This window comes from Hypanus sabinus, chromosome 19 (genome assembly GCF_030144855.1).
Source record: "Hypanus sabinus isolate sHypSab1 chromosome 19, sHypSab1.hap1, whole genome shotgun sequence".
NCBI classification, from domain to species: Eukaryota; Metazoa; Chordata; class Chondrichthyes; order Myliobatiformes; family Dasyatidae; genus Hypanus; species Hypanus sabinus.
In genome coordinates, this window is record NC_082724.1 from 23,010,258 (window position 1) to 23,030,647 (window position 20,390).

Here is a 20,390-nt window from a genome sequence, read left to right on the forward strand (position 1 = left end):
TTTGAAACCCTGCCCCCTGCATCAATTCCTCAGCCACACATTCATCTGCCATATGATCCTATTGTTACCCCACTGGCTGGCACAGGCAGCAATCCAGAGATTACTGCCCTTGAGGTCCCGCTGCTTAGCTTCTTACCTAGCTCCCTATACTTACCTTTTAGGACTTCATTCTTTTTCCTACCCAAGTCAATGGTATCAAAATGTACCATGACTTCTGGCTGCTCATCACCCCCATAAGAATGCTGTGGACCTGATACAAGATGTCCCTGACCTGATATCTGGGAGGCCATATACCATCCCAGAGTCTCTTTCATGACTACAGAATCTCTTGTCTGTTTCCCTAGCTTGTGTATCCCCTAACAACTTCTTGTCTCCCCTTCAGATACAGACACAGTGCCCCAGACCTGCTCTCTGTGGCTTTTCCCTGATAGGTGTTTTTCACCCTCCTCAACAATATTCCAGGGCTAGCTTGCAAAACAGTTTCCCTAGATCTGCCCTTACAAGTTTTTCTTTCATTTTATCAAATTGCAGCCTGAGAATCCATGATGAAAGCCTGAGAATGAACCTCCTTCCAAGCAAAAGCTCAAGTCCCTTTAGAATCAATCACTGTCCCTTTCTCTGCCTCCTGTAAATACTATTCTTGGGCAACATCATGTAGTTTTAAATTTCCGTGCCAAGACAGCACCCCATTCTCAACCAGCTCCCTTAGTAGACCACCCATCTGTGTTCTCAGCTTGCTCATTTCATTTCCAGTACTGGATAAACTGATAACTCATTTTATTAAAAACTAGTAAAACTGTAAAACTAGGCACACACACACACAAACTGAACACCAATCCACACCCTTTGCAATTTTTGTTCATTTCTTTCTCAATTCCTGCTAAAACATTGTGTACATTTACATAATTTATTATATTGTAATTTGCCCTTTACTGTGCCTATTGTCCTGTTTATTAATTATTGTACTGTCTTGCACTGTTTTGTGCATTTTATGTAGCCCTGTGTAGGTCTGAAGTGTAATGTAGTTTTATGTTGTTTCACGTAGTCTGGTGTAGTTTTGTGTTGTTTCATGTAGCACCAGAGTCCTGGAGGAACGTTGTTTTGTTTTTACTGTGTACTGTACCAGCAGTTGTGGTTGAAATGACAATAAAAAGTGATTTGAATCTTGAAAGAAAACAAGCACAAGCTAAAAACCTTTGCCACCGAATCACCACAAGCTCCGTATCCTATATTATGACCAGATTTAATAAAGGCCAATCGTTTTTAAAATTCAAGCATATTCGATTAACTGTATTATTTTGAATTGCCATTTCAATCCCCATTTCTAAAGATGAATCCAAATCTATATATTCTCTCTACACCCATGACTGTGTGGCTAAACACTTGTAAATTCAATAACATTATTGTTGTTAGAAGGCACTCAGTGAGTAAAAGTACCCCTTCGTGCTACCCCTAAACTTTTGCCCCCTAACTCTCAAGTCATGTCCTCTTGTTTGAATCCCCCCACTCTCAATGGAAAAAGCCTATCCACGTCAACTCTATCTATCCCCCTCATAATTTTAAATACGTCTATCAAGTACCCCCTCAACCTTCTATGCTCCAAAGAATAAAGACCTAACAGCGATGGAGCTGGACTTATTGTGTATTGTTGTTGTGTTGCCACCTGGAATTGTTGTGCACCATTGGATGGTGCATGGTCCAAAAAAGGTGCGAGTGATTGTCTTGGACATTTTTGTTGTGATCACAAGACCCTGTTGGACATTGGTAATGTAGAACATTGCAAATCCAGTTCACTGGTTCATTGGCAAACCGACGGCGGGTGAGTTGATTTGCCTCAGTTGTAGCGAGGAATAGGCCTAGGTCGCAGAGCCATCTGTTTCAGTCACCCAGGAGGGATACAACAAGGTGGTGTGAGAACGGCCTCTGGGCATGCTGGAGTCTGTCTGGGTTGGGGCTATCCCCTCCCGTTGGTGCTGCTCTCCAGTGTTCGCTCAGTCGACACTCAAACTTGGGCTATATTTTTTCTTCTTTGTGACTGTATGTTTTTATGAAATCATAACCATTGTGCTATATGCAGTGTTCAGTGTTTTGCACCCTGGCCCTAAAACAACACCATTACATTTGACTATATATATATGTATGGTTAAATGATAATTAAACTTGAACTTAATTTTTTTATTCTTAGTTTTTAGTTATCTTGTCAGCTCCACTTAGAAAAAGCTGCTTATACCAGGCTTATATTTTATGATAACCTGCACATGTAAGTACTGATAACTCATCTTTTTTTAGAGTGAAGACTTCGTATTGTAAGATTTGGGCAGGAGCAGATTTGTCTTGAAATATCTTCAACAAAATATAATTTTGATTAAATTTAACGTTGTTGTACTACAGTTACTAAATTGATTTTTAAACTAACAGTAATGTAAGTATCGTCTTGAAAGTAAAGATACTTACAGCAACATCTGAAAAAAAAAGAGGGCTGGACAAAATCATTTGGTTAATCTTGTGCTCCAAAAGGCTGGCCTGAGAATTATCATCAGTAATAGATGGTGTATAAAATTGTCTCAATGGAACAGAAAACAGGTGACTATTGCTTGATTTAAAGTGGGGTTTTTTTTGGTAAATATATTAATTAAGTTTTTTGGATCTTTGTGTCACTGACAAGTCAGCAGTCAGTGACCAACCTTAATTGCCCTCAAGTTGGTGGTGGTGGGCCAGCTTCTCAGGCTACAGTTCTTTTGCTGAAGATAGTCCCAACTCTAAAAAAAATCATCCTGTCCGGAGTGCACCAACAGCAAAATACACTGCAGTTACTTGTAGAAGCCTATGGAGCAACTTCCAAATCCAAGACATCTACAATCAGGAAGAAGAGCAAAAGATGCGTGAGAATGACAACTTTTCCGATGCATGTCCAAGGACTTTCAGGCAGTTCCAGAATTTAGACCAGGGGTTCCCAACCTGGGGTGCACTGATCACTCAGTTAATGGTAGGGACCCATGGCATAAAAAAGGTTGCCAACCCCTGATTTAGACCATGCAATGATGAACAGATTGTTGGCCAGAAAGAACTACAGTCTACAGATCAGTGAATTCAGAGGAATCAAGGAAAGTAGAAGCGAACAGACCACTTTTGATTCGAGTTGGTTACAGGACAGAGCAAAGAGCCATAGATAACCAGTTGTCACTTGCTGGAGAGAGGGCAATAAATGGGCACTGGCTTCGAGCAGAACCAATAAGAAGGTGTTAATGGTCAGTTACATGATCTATAGCCAATGATACTGAGATGCAACATTTGAATTGGTAAGGAAGTAATATAAAAGCTGAGATTTTCAGATACAAGATAGTGATGAGTCTATCTGGAGACCCACCACTGTGGATGTGAACTGTCCCAATGACATGGAGATTCAAAACAGGACTATAAAGACCACATAGCCAGCAGAGACTGCTTTTTACTGGCATTACCTTTTCTATTCTTGGACTGTTGAGGGTCAGAAAAACTTAGTAGGTATGCACACAAGTATTCAGTTGTGCAAGTTCTTGTGTTCTTCCATTGAGACAATAAAGGTACTAGTTGATAATTACTGATTATCCCTGATCTTTATTGCTAACGGAGAGATCGCTGTAACAAGATAAAGGAAAAATAACATTAACAATGCTATAAATCTGGAATAATTAAGGAAAATGCTGGTAAACAGATAGTTTGGCATCATCTGTAAAAAGAAGGAACAAGTTAACATTTCAGGTCAAAATGGAAGAATGGAATATTCATCAATGGATTAAGATGGAGAAAGCAGTGTTCCTATGTACCTGTACCCTTTTATTTCCTCATGGTAGAGGCCTCCCAAGAGTAACCTCAGAAGGTAACTGCAGTGTATTTTGTCAATGGTATATGCCATAGTCACTGTGTGATTGTAGCTAAGGTGAATTCTTAAAACAATAGCTGGTACAGTGTTGCATTTCATACATTGAAGTTACTTACATCAGTTCTTAATGATAACTACAGGAAACAACAGTGAAGTTTATTAGGGCATTGCACATCATTAGACGCATAAAACCTACTACATCATAAAGGAATTACCTTATTTTTCATGAACTTTGAATGACTCTTGTAAACTTCCATTTGCTTAAGCTCCTCTTCACGGTCTTCGGTACTCAATGCTCCGTTTGTCTTCAACATTTGGATTTCATCTTCTAGATCTCTGATATTTCTCTCCAATGAAGCTATCTTTGTATCCTATTAATAGGTAAACCAAAAACCAAATTTTGTGAACTATTAACACTACTCCTTTAGTTAAAGCATCTAATAATGACTATTAAATTTAAAATGCCTGTGACAATAACATCCGTATTACAAAAGGCTATGTCATTGAGGACTGTAATACTATGATTTCCAGGACTTTCCCAATTCACCATTTGGGTTTTCCAGAGAATTTTTTTCTAAATCAATCTATTAAGGTGCTAGCACTTATATCTTCAGGTCCCATTGTTCCTACCCCAGCAAACATTGTAGGGAAGAAAGAACACTCAGATTCTAGGCCATCATAGAACCAGTTACAGGCTTGTACCATCTGCTCCAATGTTGAGCAGCTAATGTGACAAGAGTTTACTTTGGATTCCAACCTACTCAGCAGACCTGATCTTTCATCAAACCTAATCCACTCATATTATTATTGAGAGTGAGCTAGGTGGCGTGGCAACCCCAAATCAGCAACCCTCCAATTCACCAGATAATCAAAAATCACCAAACTCTGTTGTTACATTCTTGCACTTGTGGCTTTCTCTTCCCTTCAACCCTCACTCCTTTATCTTCACTCCTTTCAACTGGCTCTATAGTGGGCCACTATAATTTTAATGCCTATACAAAGGTTGCTAGGATGTTTAACCTTTCATATACACAAAGTAAAATCCCAATAATCTGTATTCAGTTTTTAAGAAATCCCAAAAGTTCAGCATCTGCTTCAAATAATTCTGTTTCCTGCACTCCCTTTGAACTCACAAGGAGCTGATTACTTCTCTACCATTAAAATCACTCTTTTCTATACATACTGTAAACTTGACAGGGCACCATTTCCCTTTAAACTTACCTGGTTCACTGGAAAATTACAACATTGTGTAAAATCTTTTAAAAAAAAGCAAATTAACTGTGTAGGTGTATGACTATCAATATGATCCTTCGATCCAGTAAAAAAAAAATTCATGCCTAGCACTTAAGTCTGATAATGGAAATGTTACTGTGTCTCTAAATTTGTCAAGATGTCTGCAATGCCATCATTAGGCAAATTCCATCAAGAGTAAATGCACTGGAATATGATTAAATCTGTTGGTAAGTCCGCCAAAAGCAATATGCAATGCAGACATGGAATTACATTTTGCAATCAATTCTAGTTGACACCCATCTCCACTCATACCTTAGCATCTACACTCGAGTACCAATGGTAGCTTATTTTCAGGGAAAACTAGGAACTAGAACACTGTAATTTGTCCGAATCCCATCGGACGTCATCTTACTATTGTGCATTTAAATCTTTAATCATTTTCTTTATGTAAACAAAATACTCAGTGAAGTGTCTGGATGCGTTTATGTAAAGAAAGAATATCAATATAAACATTTATGGTATATTTTCCAATCATGTGAAGCACATCCCAACAAACAGCAAATTCTGGAAAAGCAATGACCACTTTAATAACTTAGTAAATGCTGACATCATCTCCCCTGCAATCTGGAAATGTAGGTTTTTTACTTCCAATTTATTCTGGGAATTCTCAAAACAGATTCTCAGGTTTAATTCTGAAAGATTCTCCAAGGTAGTGAGGTATTTAGCTATAGTGCAAAAGGTTATTTACAGGTTCCAATATACAGCTGAGGTCTCATTCACTACTTAACTGAAATCAGTTAGTGAGTCAAAAGGAAATTTAAAGTTGTGGGACCAGTTTGCTCCTTTGGTTGATGGCCAACAACATTTCCAATGCACTAATCAAAAACTTGGTATGAAACCCAACTGTCTCATACTTCTCCAGGAAAACATGACATTACCTTCATCTGATCCCCAGAGTATCCTTAAATATCTTTGAATGAGACACAACTATAATTAAAATCTTTATTTAACTTCCAGAAGAATGGATTATTTAAATACTTTAGGTTATCTATGTATTTTCCCTGAAGTAATAAAAGCCCATTACACTTTCTTTCTGTTTTTGTACATTAAATATATTTCTTCACTTGTATAATCTGTTTGAAACGTGTGGATCCGCGGACAATTCTTCACAAAAGGACAAAACTCTATTACAGTTCAGAAGAAGTACAGGGGTCTGGTTAATTATCAGAGCAGGAATTAATAATTATTTATACTTTTCATTGCTTTTATACTGTTAAATATTTTTCAAACATTTCAGTTTATAAATAAAAATGCAAAAATACAATCAATAATGTATTTGAATATATTGAACTTTAACAGTATTTTAACACTTTAACCTAGAACAACAAAACAGGTATTTATAATAAAATACCACTTATTGTACTAGGATCAGAACAAAACCTTGTTCAATCATTTCTGTGTTTCTGTGTAAAGTTTGGCCTACCTAACACTCATTTCTTTAGTTATCTCCAAATTAGACATTTTATCAATCCTTGAATACCAAACTTTCCTGAGGTACCCGTTAAAAATGTTGTGGACTTGTTTCTTCATATGAATCCATTGGGTAAAGGTTTAATTTCTACTATTCGAAATATGTTAACGATGTTGAAGCGAGCCCACTTCGACAAAATTAAAACAGCCTGGGAGCATGATTTAAATTTTTCTTTGTCCAACGAGGTTTGGGATTCAATTCTCAAGTCAGTTAATTCAACCTCTCTATGTGCTCGCCACTGCCTTTTACAGTTCAAGGTGGTACACAGGGCTCATATGTCTAAAACTAAATTGTCGCGGTTCTATCCTGATATTAGTCCCTGTTGCAATAGGTGTAAAGGGGGAGAGGCTTCTTTTATTCATATATATTGGGCTTGTCCTAGCTTGGAGAAATTCTGGAGAGTTGTTTTTTTTTTAAACTTTATCTCACATACTTTATTGCTATTTGGAACCTAACCCTCTGGTCTTTTCGGTACTTCAGGAGAAGCTGACATACATTTAATTCCGACTAAGCGCTGTACATTGTCTTTCACCTCTCTTTTGGCCAGACGTGCAGTCCTTCTTAGGTGGAGAGATGCTGCCCCACCCACTCATGCTTAATGGCTTAGAGATATTATGTCCTGCTTAAACCTTGAAAAGATTCATTTTTCACTTCTTAATTCAGATATAAAGTTCCAAAAGACGTGGGGACCTTTTCCTGAATATTTTTATAATTTCCATTTAGATAAGGGTGCATCCCTCCCTTTTTCTCTTTTGCATTTAAATCCCTTATTTCCAGCTTCTTACAGTTAAGATTTATGATTTTTTAAATGTGTAAACATATTATAGATTAGGTAGTAAGTAATATACCTTCTTTTTATAAATACAGCTCTATGGTGATATAGTTGTGATTAACTTTTTTATATATCGTAAGGTTGGCTTGGAGTTGGGTAGTGGGAGGTTGGGTGGTAACTAACTTTATATGATTCTACTATGGGTGCTTTGCTTAATTGTTTTGATGTGTACTTTGATATGTTTGTTTTGCACTGTATAAACCTCTTTTTTTGTTTTGTTGCATTGTAAAAACTCATAAAAAATTAATTTAAAAAATGCACAAGTGCATCAAAAGATATTGAATAGTGTTCACACAATAGAGAAAGGCAGACACAATTTTTTAATGAAACTGAATGCTCTGTTTCCATGGTGGCTGAGAAGATCATATTGATCTATTCAAGAACATGGCCTTGCATTAGATAGTTAATCCTTTTATTTGTAAGTAGGATTAAAAATTAAAAATTTATTAGATTTTTAAAAAACTCTTCCATGGTATGTATACATCGAAGGCAGCTCTGCATTCATTCTCCACCTTACTGGGGCAGCAGCCAAACGTCGGGCAAATTGCCAGATCAGGAATCATACACAAGGACGACTAGACAATGAAGATAAATCTTCTTCCCTAACAGATATTGGTAAACAAGTTGGATTTTACAATACTCAATGAGTTTCATGGTCACCACTGCTGATCGTGGCTTTATATCCCAGAATTTTGACTTTTGGGTTTTTTGTGGGGTACCTGCACATTGCCGACTTGGCCAACTTTTACAAAGCATCCAAAGCCCTACAGAAAAAGGTGAGCCACCTCTCTGAACTGACTTAGTGCTTCTCATGAAGATAAGAACCTCCAAGATTTGACTTAGCAACAATACAGAAATGGCAATACTATATAGATTTTAAAATCAGGGTGGTACGCAGACTACATGGGCAGCTGCAGGCAGTGATATTCCCATGCACCAGCTAACCTTGTCTGTCCTGGTGCTAACATCATGAATTTGGAAGCTCTATCAGAGTAGCCTACATGGGGGCATTACATTTTGTATTTGGTAACACTGCAGCCATCCTGTGATGGTGATGTGCAGAACAACATTCAATCAGTCACACTCCCAGCTTCTGCTTGAAAATGGTGGGAAAGCTCTGGTGCTTTGGGGACAAGTCACACACCAGGCTTTCATAACCATTATATCAATGTGATTGGTCCAACTTGTCAAGAATGTTGATGTAATGCCAATGAATGGCAAAGGAATGTCAATCTTGCTTTTGAAAATAGTCATTGCCTGGCACTTCTAAGGCACAAATGTTGGTGCTGCTTATGAACACACACCTGAGTATCGTCTGGGTTTTATTTCTTGTAGACATGCTTCAGTTGCCGAGGCATTTCAAACATAGTTATGTGCAATCATCAGTGAACAATGCCACTTTGACATTGTAATGAAGCAAATGAAGATGGTTAGCCCATGACACTGCTTCGAGCAACTATAACAACGATGTGCTGAGGCTAGAAAGATTCACCTCCAACTATCAGAGCCATCATCCGTTTGTGAGGAAGAACTCCAACCAACACATCATCTCCTCATGGCCTATTGACATCAGTTCTACCAGGGGCCTTCTTGAGGTTGTGCTTCCTCAAATGGACGCTTGATGGCAATGGCAGAACTTTCACCTCACCTAATCTTCTTTTTGGTCCTTGTTTGGACTATGGTGTGATGAGATCTACAATCAAACGATCCTGACAAAAACCAAACGGAGCATGCGTGAGCAAGTTACTGCGTGCTGCTCGTAAGCACTCTCAACAACACCCCCAATTACTTTACCGATGATTGATTAAACGGTAATTACCCAGATGGTATTTACCACTGTTACCAGTGTTGCAATCATATGTATGTAACAGCTTGACTAGAGACCCAGCTGCTTCTGCAGCAGAAGTATTTAGCACTGCAGACAGGATATTGTCTGGTCCCATTGGATTTACTGTATCCAATTTTAATTCCCCAGCTGCTGTGGAGGGATTCCAGCTCTGGCTCAATAGTCCAGACTTCTTGCTGGTAGTCTAGAATTCTTACCACTCTACTCCTCTATACTCCTTTATGCAGTGGCTAAAAAGCCTAATTCAAATATTATGCAGAATAAAATTGGATTGGAAAGTAAAGTATAATCAATGCCATTCTCTGATCTTGATTAATACACTCAACCAGACAAGGAACTGAAGAAATGGCTTGGTCTACACCAACGGCTGAGCATCATTAACATGTTGTTTGTTCACGTTCCACCTAAAGGATACGGAGTTGGTGGGAGGCAGCTTTTTAAAATAAGTCAGCATGAAGCTGTCTGCTGAAGACATGCTGGAAAGCTTCCAGGCACAAGGCAACACTCCAGGAGGGGGGAATTCCCTGTTAACGGACAGAGAGAATCAGCATTTTCTCCTGGGATCAGATGTTTAGCTTGAGGGGAAGACATCCTATCCACACAAGGCCAAGTTTAAAACAGCAGATCAAGTCATAATAATGTCAGAGCCCAATCTGCATATTTAAAGAGCAGCTTGTTGATCCAGGCAGGGATTCTTACCACCTTAGCAAGAAAGGTAAGAAGGAAGTCTCCCATTCTATTTCAATTGCCACTTCGATTACCCCTTATCTATACAGAATCGATTCCATTATGTACATGGGAAAGAAAATGTTTGCAACAGAATAGTGGCATTATATATATTAATGTCGATTAGTGATAGAGAATTACAAATAACTGACTTACTTTTCTCCATCAACATCCCATGTTGCTGAATGACAAAATTTCGATAGACTTTACACATGGTCATAATTACTATGTCCAACTCTGTTAGGCAAATCATTGTTCAGATAAAGTGTATTCCAAATTCTTAAAGCGGCTTCTGGCTGTAATCTTCTACTGTTTGAAAAACTGTATTGCACCTTCTGAATCTGGGGAGATTCTGCTATTAAGGGGAGTGTGCAAAGACAGATCCTCAATATATTGAAAATAATTTTACCAAAAAGGTTAAGGGTGAAGTTCTATTCTTGATTTGTGTTGGGTTCTCCAATTATTAACCACAGGCAAAGGAGACATGTTGGATAAATTTCAATAGAGAGAAAAGGAGTTATGTTTAGCATCCTGCAATAGCTGTGAACGGGAAAGTGCATGCATGCAGCAAAGCTTGAGTGTCTATAAGAAGGAATTTAAAATTTCAAGCAGGAGATCAGCAAACTAGCTCATGCATATAAATTCACAAATTAATGCAGCATCAGCAAATTTGCTGATGACACTAAGCTGGGTGGCAGTGTGACATGTGATGAGGATGTTAGGAGAATTCAGGGTGACTTGGATAGGCTGGGTGAGTGGGCAGATACTTGGCAGATGGCGTTTAATGTGAATAAGTGTGAGGTTATCCACTTTGGGAGTAAGAACAGGAAGGCAGATTATTATCTGAACGGTGTAGAGTTAGGTAAGGGAGAAATACAAAGAGATCTCAGAGTCCTTGTTCATCAGTCACTGAAGGTGAATGAGCAAGTGCAGCAGGCAGTGAAGAAGTCTAATGGAATGTTGGCCTTTATTACAAAGGGAATTGAGTACAAGAGCAAGGAAATCCTCTTGCATTTGTACAGAGCCCTGGTGAGACCACACCTGGAGTATTGTGTACAGTTTTGGTCTCCAGGGTTAAGGAAGGACATCCTGGCTGTAGAGGAAGTGTAGCATAGATTCACGAGGTTAATTCCTGGGATGTCTGGACTGTCTTAAGCAGAGAGGTTAGAGAGACTGGGCTTATACACGCTGGAATTAAGGAGACTGAGAGGGGATCTGATTGCAACATATAAGATTATTAAGGGATTGGACAAGATAGAGGCAGGAAATATGTTCCAGATGCTGGGAGAGTCCAGTACCAGAGGGCATGGTTTGAGAATAAGGGGTAGGTCACTTAGGACAGAGTTAAGGAAAAACTTCTTCTCCCAGAGAGTTGTGGGGGTCTGGAATGTACTGCCTCGGAAGGTAGTGGAGGCCAATTCTCTGGATGCTTTCAAGAAGGAGCTAGATAGGTATCTTATGGATAGGGGAATCAAGGGATATGGGGACAAGGCAGGAACTGGGTATTGATAGTAGATGATCAGCCATGATCTCAAAATAGCGGTGCAGGTTCAAAGGGCCGAATGGCCTACTTTTGCACCTATTGTCTATTGTCTATCATATTCTGCACCAACATTGTCCCAAGAACAACAAACCTTAATAACAATGATCATAATATAATTGACTCCAATGCAGTATTTCACAAATGGAAACCACCACCAAAATATTCATTTGGCCAAGTTCCATATAATGAGACAGGACTGTCCAAGGCAAACTGGCTAGAACTACTAAGAAGTAAAATAAATTATCAAAAGGAATATTTTAGAAGCTAGAACAGTACAACACAGTACAGTTCACAATGTTAGGCTAACCTATAAAAAACCCACTCCATGGTCAATCTAACCCTCCATTTGTCTTGCATCCATCTGCCTAACTAAGAGTCTTTTAAGAGACACCCCTGAAGGGCATTCCTGCTATGAGCCACTCTGTGCATAACAGCAATCCTACCCCTGATATTTTCCCCAAGCTTTCCTCCGCTCACCTTCAATGGAGGCCCTCTGGTATAGGTCAGTACCAAACCTGGGAAAAAAAGATGCTGGCTATCTACTCTATCCCCTTCATAATCTTACACCGTAGATGTCCATCAAATCACCTCTCATCTTTCACTCCAAAGACGAGGAAAGCCCTGGCTTGCTCATCTTTCCTTTTGTGGTATGTATCCCACAAGAGCCACTGTTCTAGTTGCCAAAAACAAGAGCAACAGCAAAACTCTACTTGAAAAAGTCACTGTATATGTAACATTAAAATAATAGAGAAAAAAATAGAAATTGAAGCAGCTGAGACAGATTCTCATGACTGGGAAAATACCAAAAAAAAAAGACAAAACTACTAAGAGCTGCAAAAAAAATACACCTGGAACAGCCATCAAAACTAGCAGTTTTTTGCTTCACATATTGGAAAAGAGATACTCCCAAGAATAATACAGGATGTTGGTATACTGATATTAGTGGCACTGCATATTAAAATAAGAAAATGGTGTCAGTGAGCATAACATGCCAGGATTTTCCATGAAAATTCTGTTGAGTTGAGGATGGGCATTCACTAAAATTGATGAAAACAACAATAATACAAAAAAAAATGGAAATACGGAGTGCATAGTTTCCAGGACAAAATGACTTCTATCCTAGGATTTAAAGCAAACAGGTGAAAGCATTGCACATCTCCAAACCATCTTATAAAGTTCCTTGTCTTCAATAACCATTTGTTTATGTTTGAAAATTGTGCATGCCACACTATTTGTTAAGAAAGATAGAGAAACTGGAAATTATATCTATTGTCAGAATCTAGCAAGGATGTACAAAGAGTACATCATCCTGAATCAACCTAATTTCACCATGCAGTATAACAACTAGCATAATGCTTTACAGCACCAACTGCAAGATCGAGTTCGATGCCCACCACTGTCTATGGGAGTTTGTTTGTTCTCCCTGAGAGCCTGTGGCTTTCCACCAGGTGCTCTGATTCCCTCCCACATTCCAAACAGATGTACGAGATAGTGTTTGTAAATTGTCGGCATACCACTTTAGTGCTGGAAGCGTAGTGACACTACCCGGCTGCTTCCAGTACAACCGTGTACTGCGTTGGCCGTTAACACATAGCACATTGCACTGTATGTTTCAATGTACTTGTGACAAATAAAACTAATCTTTTTGTTTTAACTTTAATTAAAGACTGAAGGTTCGGATGGGATTAACAATGATTGTTACTAAAGACAAATTATTCATCTGATTAGGAAATCATCTTACTGGTAAGAAAGAGACAAATCATAATAATGATGGGCAAAGCAAACCAGCAGGATTTAACTTGTGGAATTCCAAAAGATCTCTGGTGGGACTACAACCTTTCACTTTGTAAATGAATTAAACAGTAAAAGAAAGTCACACATTTAACTTTGACAATTCTGAAGTTAATTGCTCCATATTGGCAGCAACAAAATTGACTACCAAGCCCTTTAACCCCGAATTCCTTTCTTAAACTATCAAGTGCTCTTCAAAATCTCCCCCTTTGTGTAAATTTTTGGTCAACTACCCCAACATTTCCTTTTGTGTTGCAGCATTTTTTGCTGATTCTTAACACTCCCGTGAACTGCCTTGCTTTTTGAAAGCTGTAAAATTAGTCAGCTCCCTCATGAGTAGTATCCAAGACATCTTCAAGGAGAGATGCCTCAGAAAGGCAGCATCTATTAATAAGGACCCTGATCACCCAGGACATGCCCTCTTCTCATTGTTACCATCAGCAAGGAAGCCTGAAGGCACACATTCAATGATTCAGGAACAGCTTCTCCCCCCCCCCCCCCCCCACCATTTCTAAATGAACATTGAATCCATGAGCACTATCTCACTTTTTTTTATTTCTGTTTCTGTTTCCGCACTAATATTTTTTATTTAACTATTTAATAAACATGTATATATATGTGTATATATATATATACACACACACACATACACACACACTGTAATTCATTTATCTATTTCGTATATTCATCATGTATTGCATTGTACTGCTGTGCTAAGTTAATAAATTTCACAGCAAATGCTGGTGCTACCAAACTTAATTCTGATTCAAGGACCAACATAATTGAAAATTATGACTACAGTTGTACAGTACATAGACAGTGCAGATTAGTGTTAAATTATAATGTGATATTAATGGATTAAGTGAATAGGAATAAGAATTTTTACAATGTAAGAACTGGGATCATTTGCTATAACATCTCAATATAGGAATTGAGATCAAGTATCCTCATCACTTAGAATACTTTTTAAAATTTAATTTAGCATCTTCATACATTGTTCATGAAAAACAGTAATGTACCTAATTGGAAGTGCTTACATAATGCTGACCCTTCTATATAGAAGGCCAGGGTTTAGGAGTTCGAATGATGGTCACCAAGCCTTTGGAAGTAAATTAAAGCTCAATAGGATGGGGTGCACTGGGCTCTGTACCTTCAAAAAATGAATTGGTATAGGAGGAAAACACAGATTTAACAGAATGATATCGGGACACCAAGGATTAAAATACAAATTTAGAAGATTAAATATAAGTAAAAGGCAGTCAGAATAAATGGAACTTCAAGCTAGAAGGAAGTAACTAGTGGAATGTCCCATGCAGCAGATGTTGGCCATCAATTATTTATCATCTGTGTTAATGATGTGGACGAGATGATAGAGTGCAAGGCATTCCAGTTTGCTAAATACAAGAAAAGAGATGGGAGGACATGTTGCAATGGGGATGTTTGGATTCTTGCACAGGTAATTAAGTGAATAGACAAGTTAATGCGGGAAAGTGTGAGATTGTACACTTCTGACAGGAGAGATTGCAAATGAGTAGAATACAGAGTGATCCAGCTATCCTTATGTATGAATCACAAAAGATAACACACAGGTGCAGCAGCATCTAGTTTGTGAGGAAAATGGTATACTAGCCTTTTAGCAAGGGACCTGAAGTTTAAAAATGGAGTGTTGCTACAATTGTGCAAGATATTGGTGAGGCTGCAGCTGCACATTATGCATTATCTGAGTTCCCTGATTTAAGGAAGCTTTATTATCATTAGAGGCAGTCCAGAGGAGGTTCATGTGGCTAATTCCTGGGGTGAGGAGCTTGTCCATTCATGAATGATAAAATAGTAAGACCTGCATTCAGAGTTTTACTTAATGAAGACTGGTCCTATTTGGAAACTATGAAGAGTAGATGTAGAGATGTTTCCACTTGTAGTATAATCTAACAGCAGGAGACAAATCTATACAAGAAGCTATCAGATGAAACTGGGGTTCATTGGGAATTCTTCTCCCAGCGGGTAGTGAACCCCTGAAATTCTCCAGCCCAAGAGGGCTGGGAGGCTAGATCATAGAAGGTAAATACATTTTTGAAAAGTCAGTAAATTAAAGGGCATTGTGATTATGGTACTGAAGAAGATTTGAGAATTGAGATAGACCAGCCATGGCCTTCTTAATGGCAGGGTTGAGGGATCAGGTGGTCTACTCCTCCTCCTATTATCTTCTGTACTTGTGATTTGTTTGAAGGTGAACTGACAAGAGATTAAAAGAAACTTCAAGATTTCCAGGACTGGATCCAAGAGCAATTGGTTTAAAAAAAGGTGTGTGAAGATTTGCTTTTCATAAATAGTTAGAAAGTTAGCCTGGTAAAGGTCTGTCAGTTAATTCTGTTGCAGAGTAAACAAAATTACAATACAATTTTTATAGAAATAAATGGATAACATCTCTTTTGACATGCTCATGCTGAACACAGCTCAGGTTTCACAGCTATTTAAATTGAGGTCTTATTTCATTAATCAGGGATTCCCAACCAGGAGTCCACAGACCCCCTTGGTTAATGGTGGAGGTCTATGGCATGAAAAAGACTGGCAACCCCTGCCATTGACCATAAGACATAGGTGCAGAACTAGGCCATTCTGCCCATCAGGTCTGCTCTGCCACTTCATCATGGCTGATTTATTAGCATGTGTGAAGGGCAGCAGAAATTTGGAGCATGTGATAATGTAATTCATGTGAGGCCTATTGTTTTAAATTTGAAATCAATAGATTTTCTATCACCACTAAGACTGGATGGAGACAGGTACACACAGCTGGGTAGCACATCCACCATAATTTTACTAGATGGTGCTACGGGCTCAAAGGGCTAAAGGACCTATTAGCCTTCATAAACATGCTGTAAGAAAAGGTCACCTGCCTGAAACTCCATCTATCTGTATAGATGCTGCCTCAACTGGTAAGCATTTCTGATATTTTCTAATTTTAGTTCAGATTTCCAAATGCTTCAGTATTTTTCTTTTGAATCAGTCCCAAGTGATTTTGCAACACTGAGATAAAAGTAGAGTACTGTATCTTTGCAATTAAGGAAACAGTGGAGATCTTTATGTGTCAAGGACATTATTAAGCCTGTGATGTGTACTGGCAGCAAAACGTTATATTCTCTTCCAAATAAATAAAAATTCTTGACTTGTAAATACATTTCTATCTTCCTGTATTTTAAGTAGTGAGTGAGAGGGAGCCATTTGAAAAGAACAAGACTCACCAGGAGCCAGTAAAAAGAAAGGATGTGTGAGTGGATCAAACATTGTTGGAGTGGGCCAGTGGTAGAGTCAGGGGGCTTTGCACAACAGGCATCAGTAAGAACAGGCTTGGCAAATACAGTAGGAGTAAGTTTCTAGTATGTTTTTTCCCCCTCTTTCTTTGCCCATTATTACATAATAGCTAGTGCGCTGAGAATGGATCCAGAGTTACTGGTATGTTCTCTGTGTGAGATGTGGTAACTCTGGGGACCTCCAGTGTCCCTGATAACTGCATCTGCATGAAGGTCATCAAGCTGCAGCTCCTTGGACACTGTGTGAAGGAGCTGGAACTGCAGCTCGATGACCTTCTGCTCAACGGTTACAGGAGCTACAGGAAGGAAGTCATCCCTAAGTTATAGAAGGCAGGTACCTGGGTGACTGTCAGGAGAGCAAATGGGAATAGGCAATCAGTACAGAGAACCCCTATGGTTATTCCCTCAAGAATAAGCATACCACCTTGGATGATGTAGGAGGTGGGGTGAAGAGATGCAGTATCCAGCCTCCCGTACTGAGGCACTGGCTCAGAAGAGAAGGAGAAGGGAGAAGAGGAGGAGTGCAGCAGTGAAAGGGAACTCCATTGTTAGAGCAGCAGAGAGGATATACAGTGGATGTGAAAGAAACACCCAATTGGTATGTAGCCTCGCTAGTGCCAGGGTCAGGGATTTCTTGGATTGTGACCAAAGAATTCTAAAGGGAAAGATTTGGCAGCCAGAAGTCATGGTACATATTGGAACCTATGAAATAGGTAGAAAAAGGGTGAAGAGAGACTATCGGGAGTTACGCAAAAAGCTGAAAAGTAGGACTTCCAGGGTATTTCTTTGTATTGCAGCATGTGCCACACTCTACAGATGGTTAGAATAGGATGATTTGGTAGATGAATGTGAGGCTGAGGAATTGGTGCAGGGGGCAGGGATTCAGATTTCTGGATCATTTGGGGGGGGGGGAAGGGAAAGATTCTCTCAGGATGAGGCTTTTCATTCTAGAACGAATTTCCTCTTTTTTCAAAAAAGGGGGCTTCCCTTTCTCCTCCATCAAAGCTGCCCTCAACTACATCTCTTCTATTTCACACATGTCTGCTCTTAACCTATCTTCCTGCCACCCTACCAGGGATAGGGTTCTTCTTGTCCTCACCTACCTCCCCACCAGCCTCCCGTGTCCAGCACGTAATTCTCCGAAACTTCCACCACCTCCAACTGAACCCCACCACCAAGCTCATCTTCCCCTTCCCCCTACTTACTGCTTTCTACAGGGATCACTCCCTATACAACTCCCTTGTCCATTCATCCCTCCCCACTGGTCTCCCTCCTGGCACCTATCCTTGCAAGCAGAACAAGTGCTACACCTGCCCCCACACCTCCTTCTTCACTACCAATCAGGGCCCCAAACAATCCTTCCAGGTGAGGTGGCACTTCATCTGTCAGTCTGTTGGGGTCATTTACTGTGTTTGGTGCTCCCAGTGTGGCCTCTTATATATCAATGAAACCCGATGTAGATTGGGAAACTAATTCACCGAGCACCTATGCTCCGTCCGCCAGAACAAGCGGGATCTCTCAGTGGCCATCCATTCCCATTCTGTTATGTCCAACCATGGCCTCCTCCACCATTGTGATACAGCCATACTTGGGTTGGAGAAACAACACCTTATATTTCACTTGCATAGCCTTCAACCTGATGGCATGAACATCGATTTCCCAAACTTCCCATAATGTTCCCTCCCCCTTACCATTTCCCATCCCCTTTTCGCCCTCTCATAGTATCTCCTTGCTCGCTCATTGCCTCCCTCTGGAGCTCCTCCCCCACCCCCACCCCCTTTTCTTTCTTCAATAGCCTTCTGTCTCTTTCACCAATCAATTTCCCAGCTCTTTGCTTCATTCCCTCCCCCTCTAAATTTCAACTATCACCTGGTTTTCCTCTCTCCCTTCCTCCACCCTTTCAAATCTACCCCTCAGCTTCTCCAGTCCTACCAAAGAGTTTCAGCCTGAAATGTTGACCGTGCTTTTTTTTCCATAGATGCTGCCTGGCCTGCTGAGCTTCTCCATTATTTTTTGTGTTTCTAGGCCAGATGGCCTGACTTCAGTGCTTGGGAAGATGTTGGAGTACATTATTAAAGATGAGGCATCAGGAGTACTTGGAGGCACATGATAAAATAGGCCAAAATCAGCATGGTTTCCTTAAAGGAAAAATCTTGCCTGACAAATCTGTTGGAATTCTTTGAGGAAATAGCAGGCAGGATCAGCAAAAGAGCAGCAGTGGATGTTGTGTACTTAGATTTTCAGAAGGCCTTTGACATGGTGCCACACATTGGGCTGCTTAACAAAATAAGAGCCAATGGTATTACAGGAAAGATCCAAGGATTGAAACAAGATTAGATGACTGGCAGGAGGCAAAGAACGGGAATAAAAGCAGACTTTTCTGGTTGGCTACCTGTGACTAGATGTATTCCACAGGGGTTGGTGTTGGGACCACTTCTTTTCACATTACATGACAATGATTTGGACGATGGAATTGGTGGCTTTGTGGCTAAATTTGCAGATGATACAAAGATATTGGAGGAGCAGGTAGTTTTGAGGAAGTAAGGTGTCTGCAGAAGGATCTAGATTAGGAAAATGGGCAAAGCAGCAGATGAATATAGAGTAAGGAGATGTACGGTCATGTACATTGAAAGAAGGAATAAAGATGTGACTATTTTCTTGATGAGGAGAAAACTTAAAAACAAATCAGTGGTGTAAATCAGGGAGTCCTTGGGCAGGATTCCCTAAAGGTAAACTTGCAGGTTTAGTCGGTGATAAGGAAGGGAAATGCAATGTTAGCATTCATTTTGAGAGGACTAGAATGACAATAGACAGTAGGTGCAGGAGTAGGCCATTCAGCCCTTCTAGCCAGCATCGCCATTCACTGTGATCATGGCTGATCATTCACAATCAGTACCCCGTTCCTGCCCTCTCCCCATATCCTTTGACCCCTCTATCTATAAGAGCTCTATCTAACTCTCTCTTGAATGCATCCAGAGACTTGGCCTCCACTGCCTTCTGGGGCAGAGCATTCCACATATCCACCACTCTCTGGGTGAAAAAGTTTTTCCGCATCTCTGTTCTAAATGGCCTACCCCTTATTCTTAAACTGTAGCCTCTAGTTCTGGACTCAGCCATCAACGGGAACATGCTTCCTGCCTCCAGTACGTCCAATCCCTTAATAATCTTATATGTTTCAATCAGATCCCCTCTCATCCTTCTAAATTCCAGTGTATACAAGCCCAGTCGCTCCAACCTTTCAACATATGACAGTCCTGCCATTCCGGGAATTAACCTTGTGAACTTATGCTGCACTCCCTCAATAGCAAGAATGTCCTTCCTCAAATTTGGAGACGAAAACTGCACACAATACTCCAGGTGGGGTCTCACCAGGGCCCTGTACAGCTGCAGAAGGACCTCTTTACTCATATACTCAATTTCTCTTGCTATAAAAGCCAGCATGCCATTAGCTTTCTTCACTGCCTGCTATACCTGCATGCTTACTTTCATTGACTGATGTACAAGAACACCTAGATCTCATTGTACTTCCCCTTTTCCTAACTTGACTCCATTTAGATAGTAATCTGCCTTCCTGTTCTTGCCAAAGTGGATAACCTCACATTTATCCACATTAAACTGCATCTGCCATACATTTGCCCACGCACCCAACCTGTCCAAGTCACCCTGCATTCTCATAACATCTTCCTGACATTTCACACTGCCACCCAGCTTTGTGTCA

At 39.9% G+C, this 20,390-nt stretch overlaps 1 protein-coding gene across 7 annotated transcripts in view; it reads right to left on the reverse strand.

Annotated features, from left to right (window-relative positions):
- The window catches only part of LOC132377797 (ERC protein 2), a 782,782-nt gene that overhangs the window by 595,555 nt on the left and 166,837 nt on the right, over window positions 1-20,390 (reverse strand). For all 7 annotated transcript variants that reach the window (XM_059944157.1, XM_059944160.1, XM_059944156.1 and 4 more), the window contains one exon: window positions 4,078-4,233. In XM_059944157.1, coding sequence (XP_059800140.1) covers window positions 4,078-4,233 — 156 coding nt within the window. The remainder of the gene's footprint in view (window positions 1-4,077; window positions 4,234-20,390) is intronic.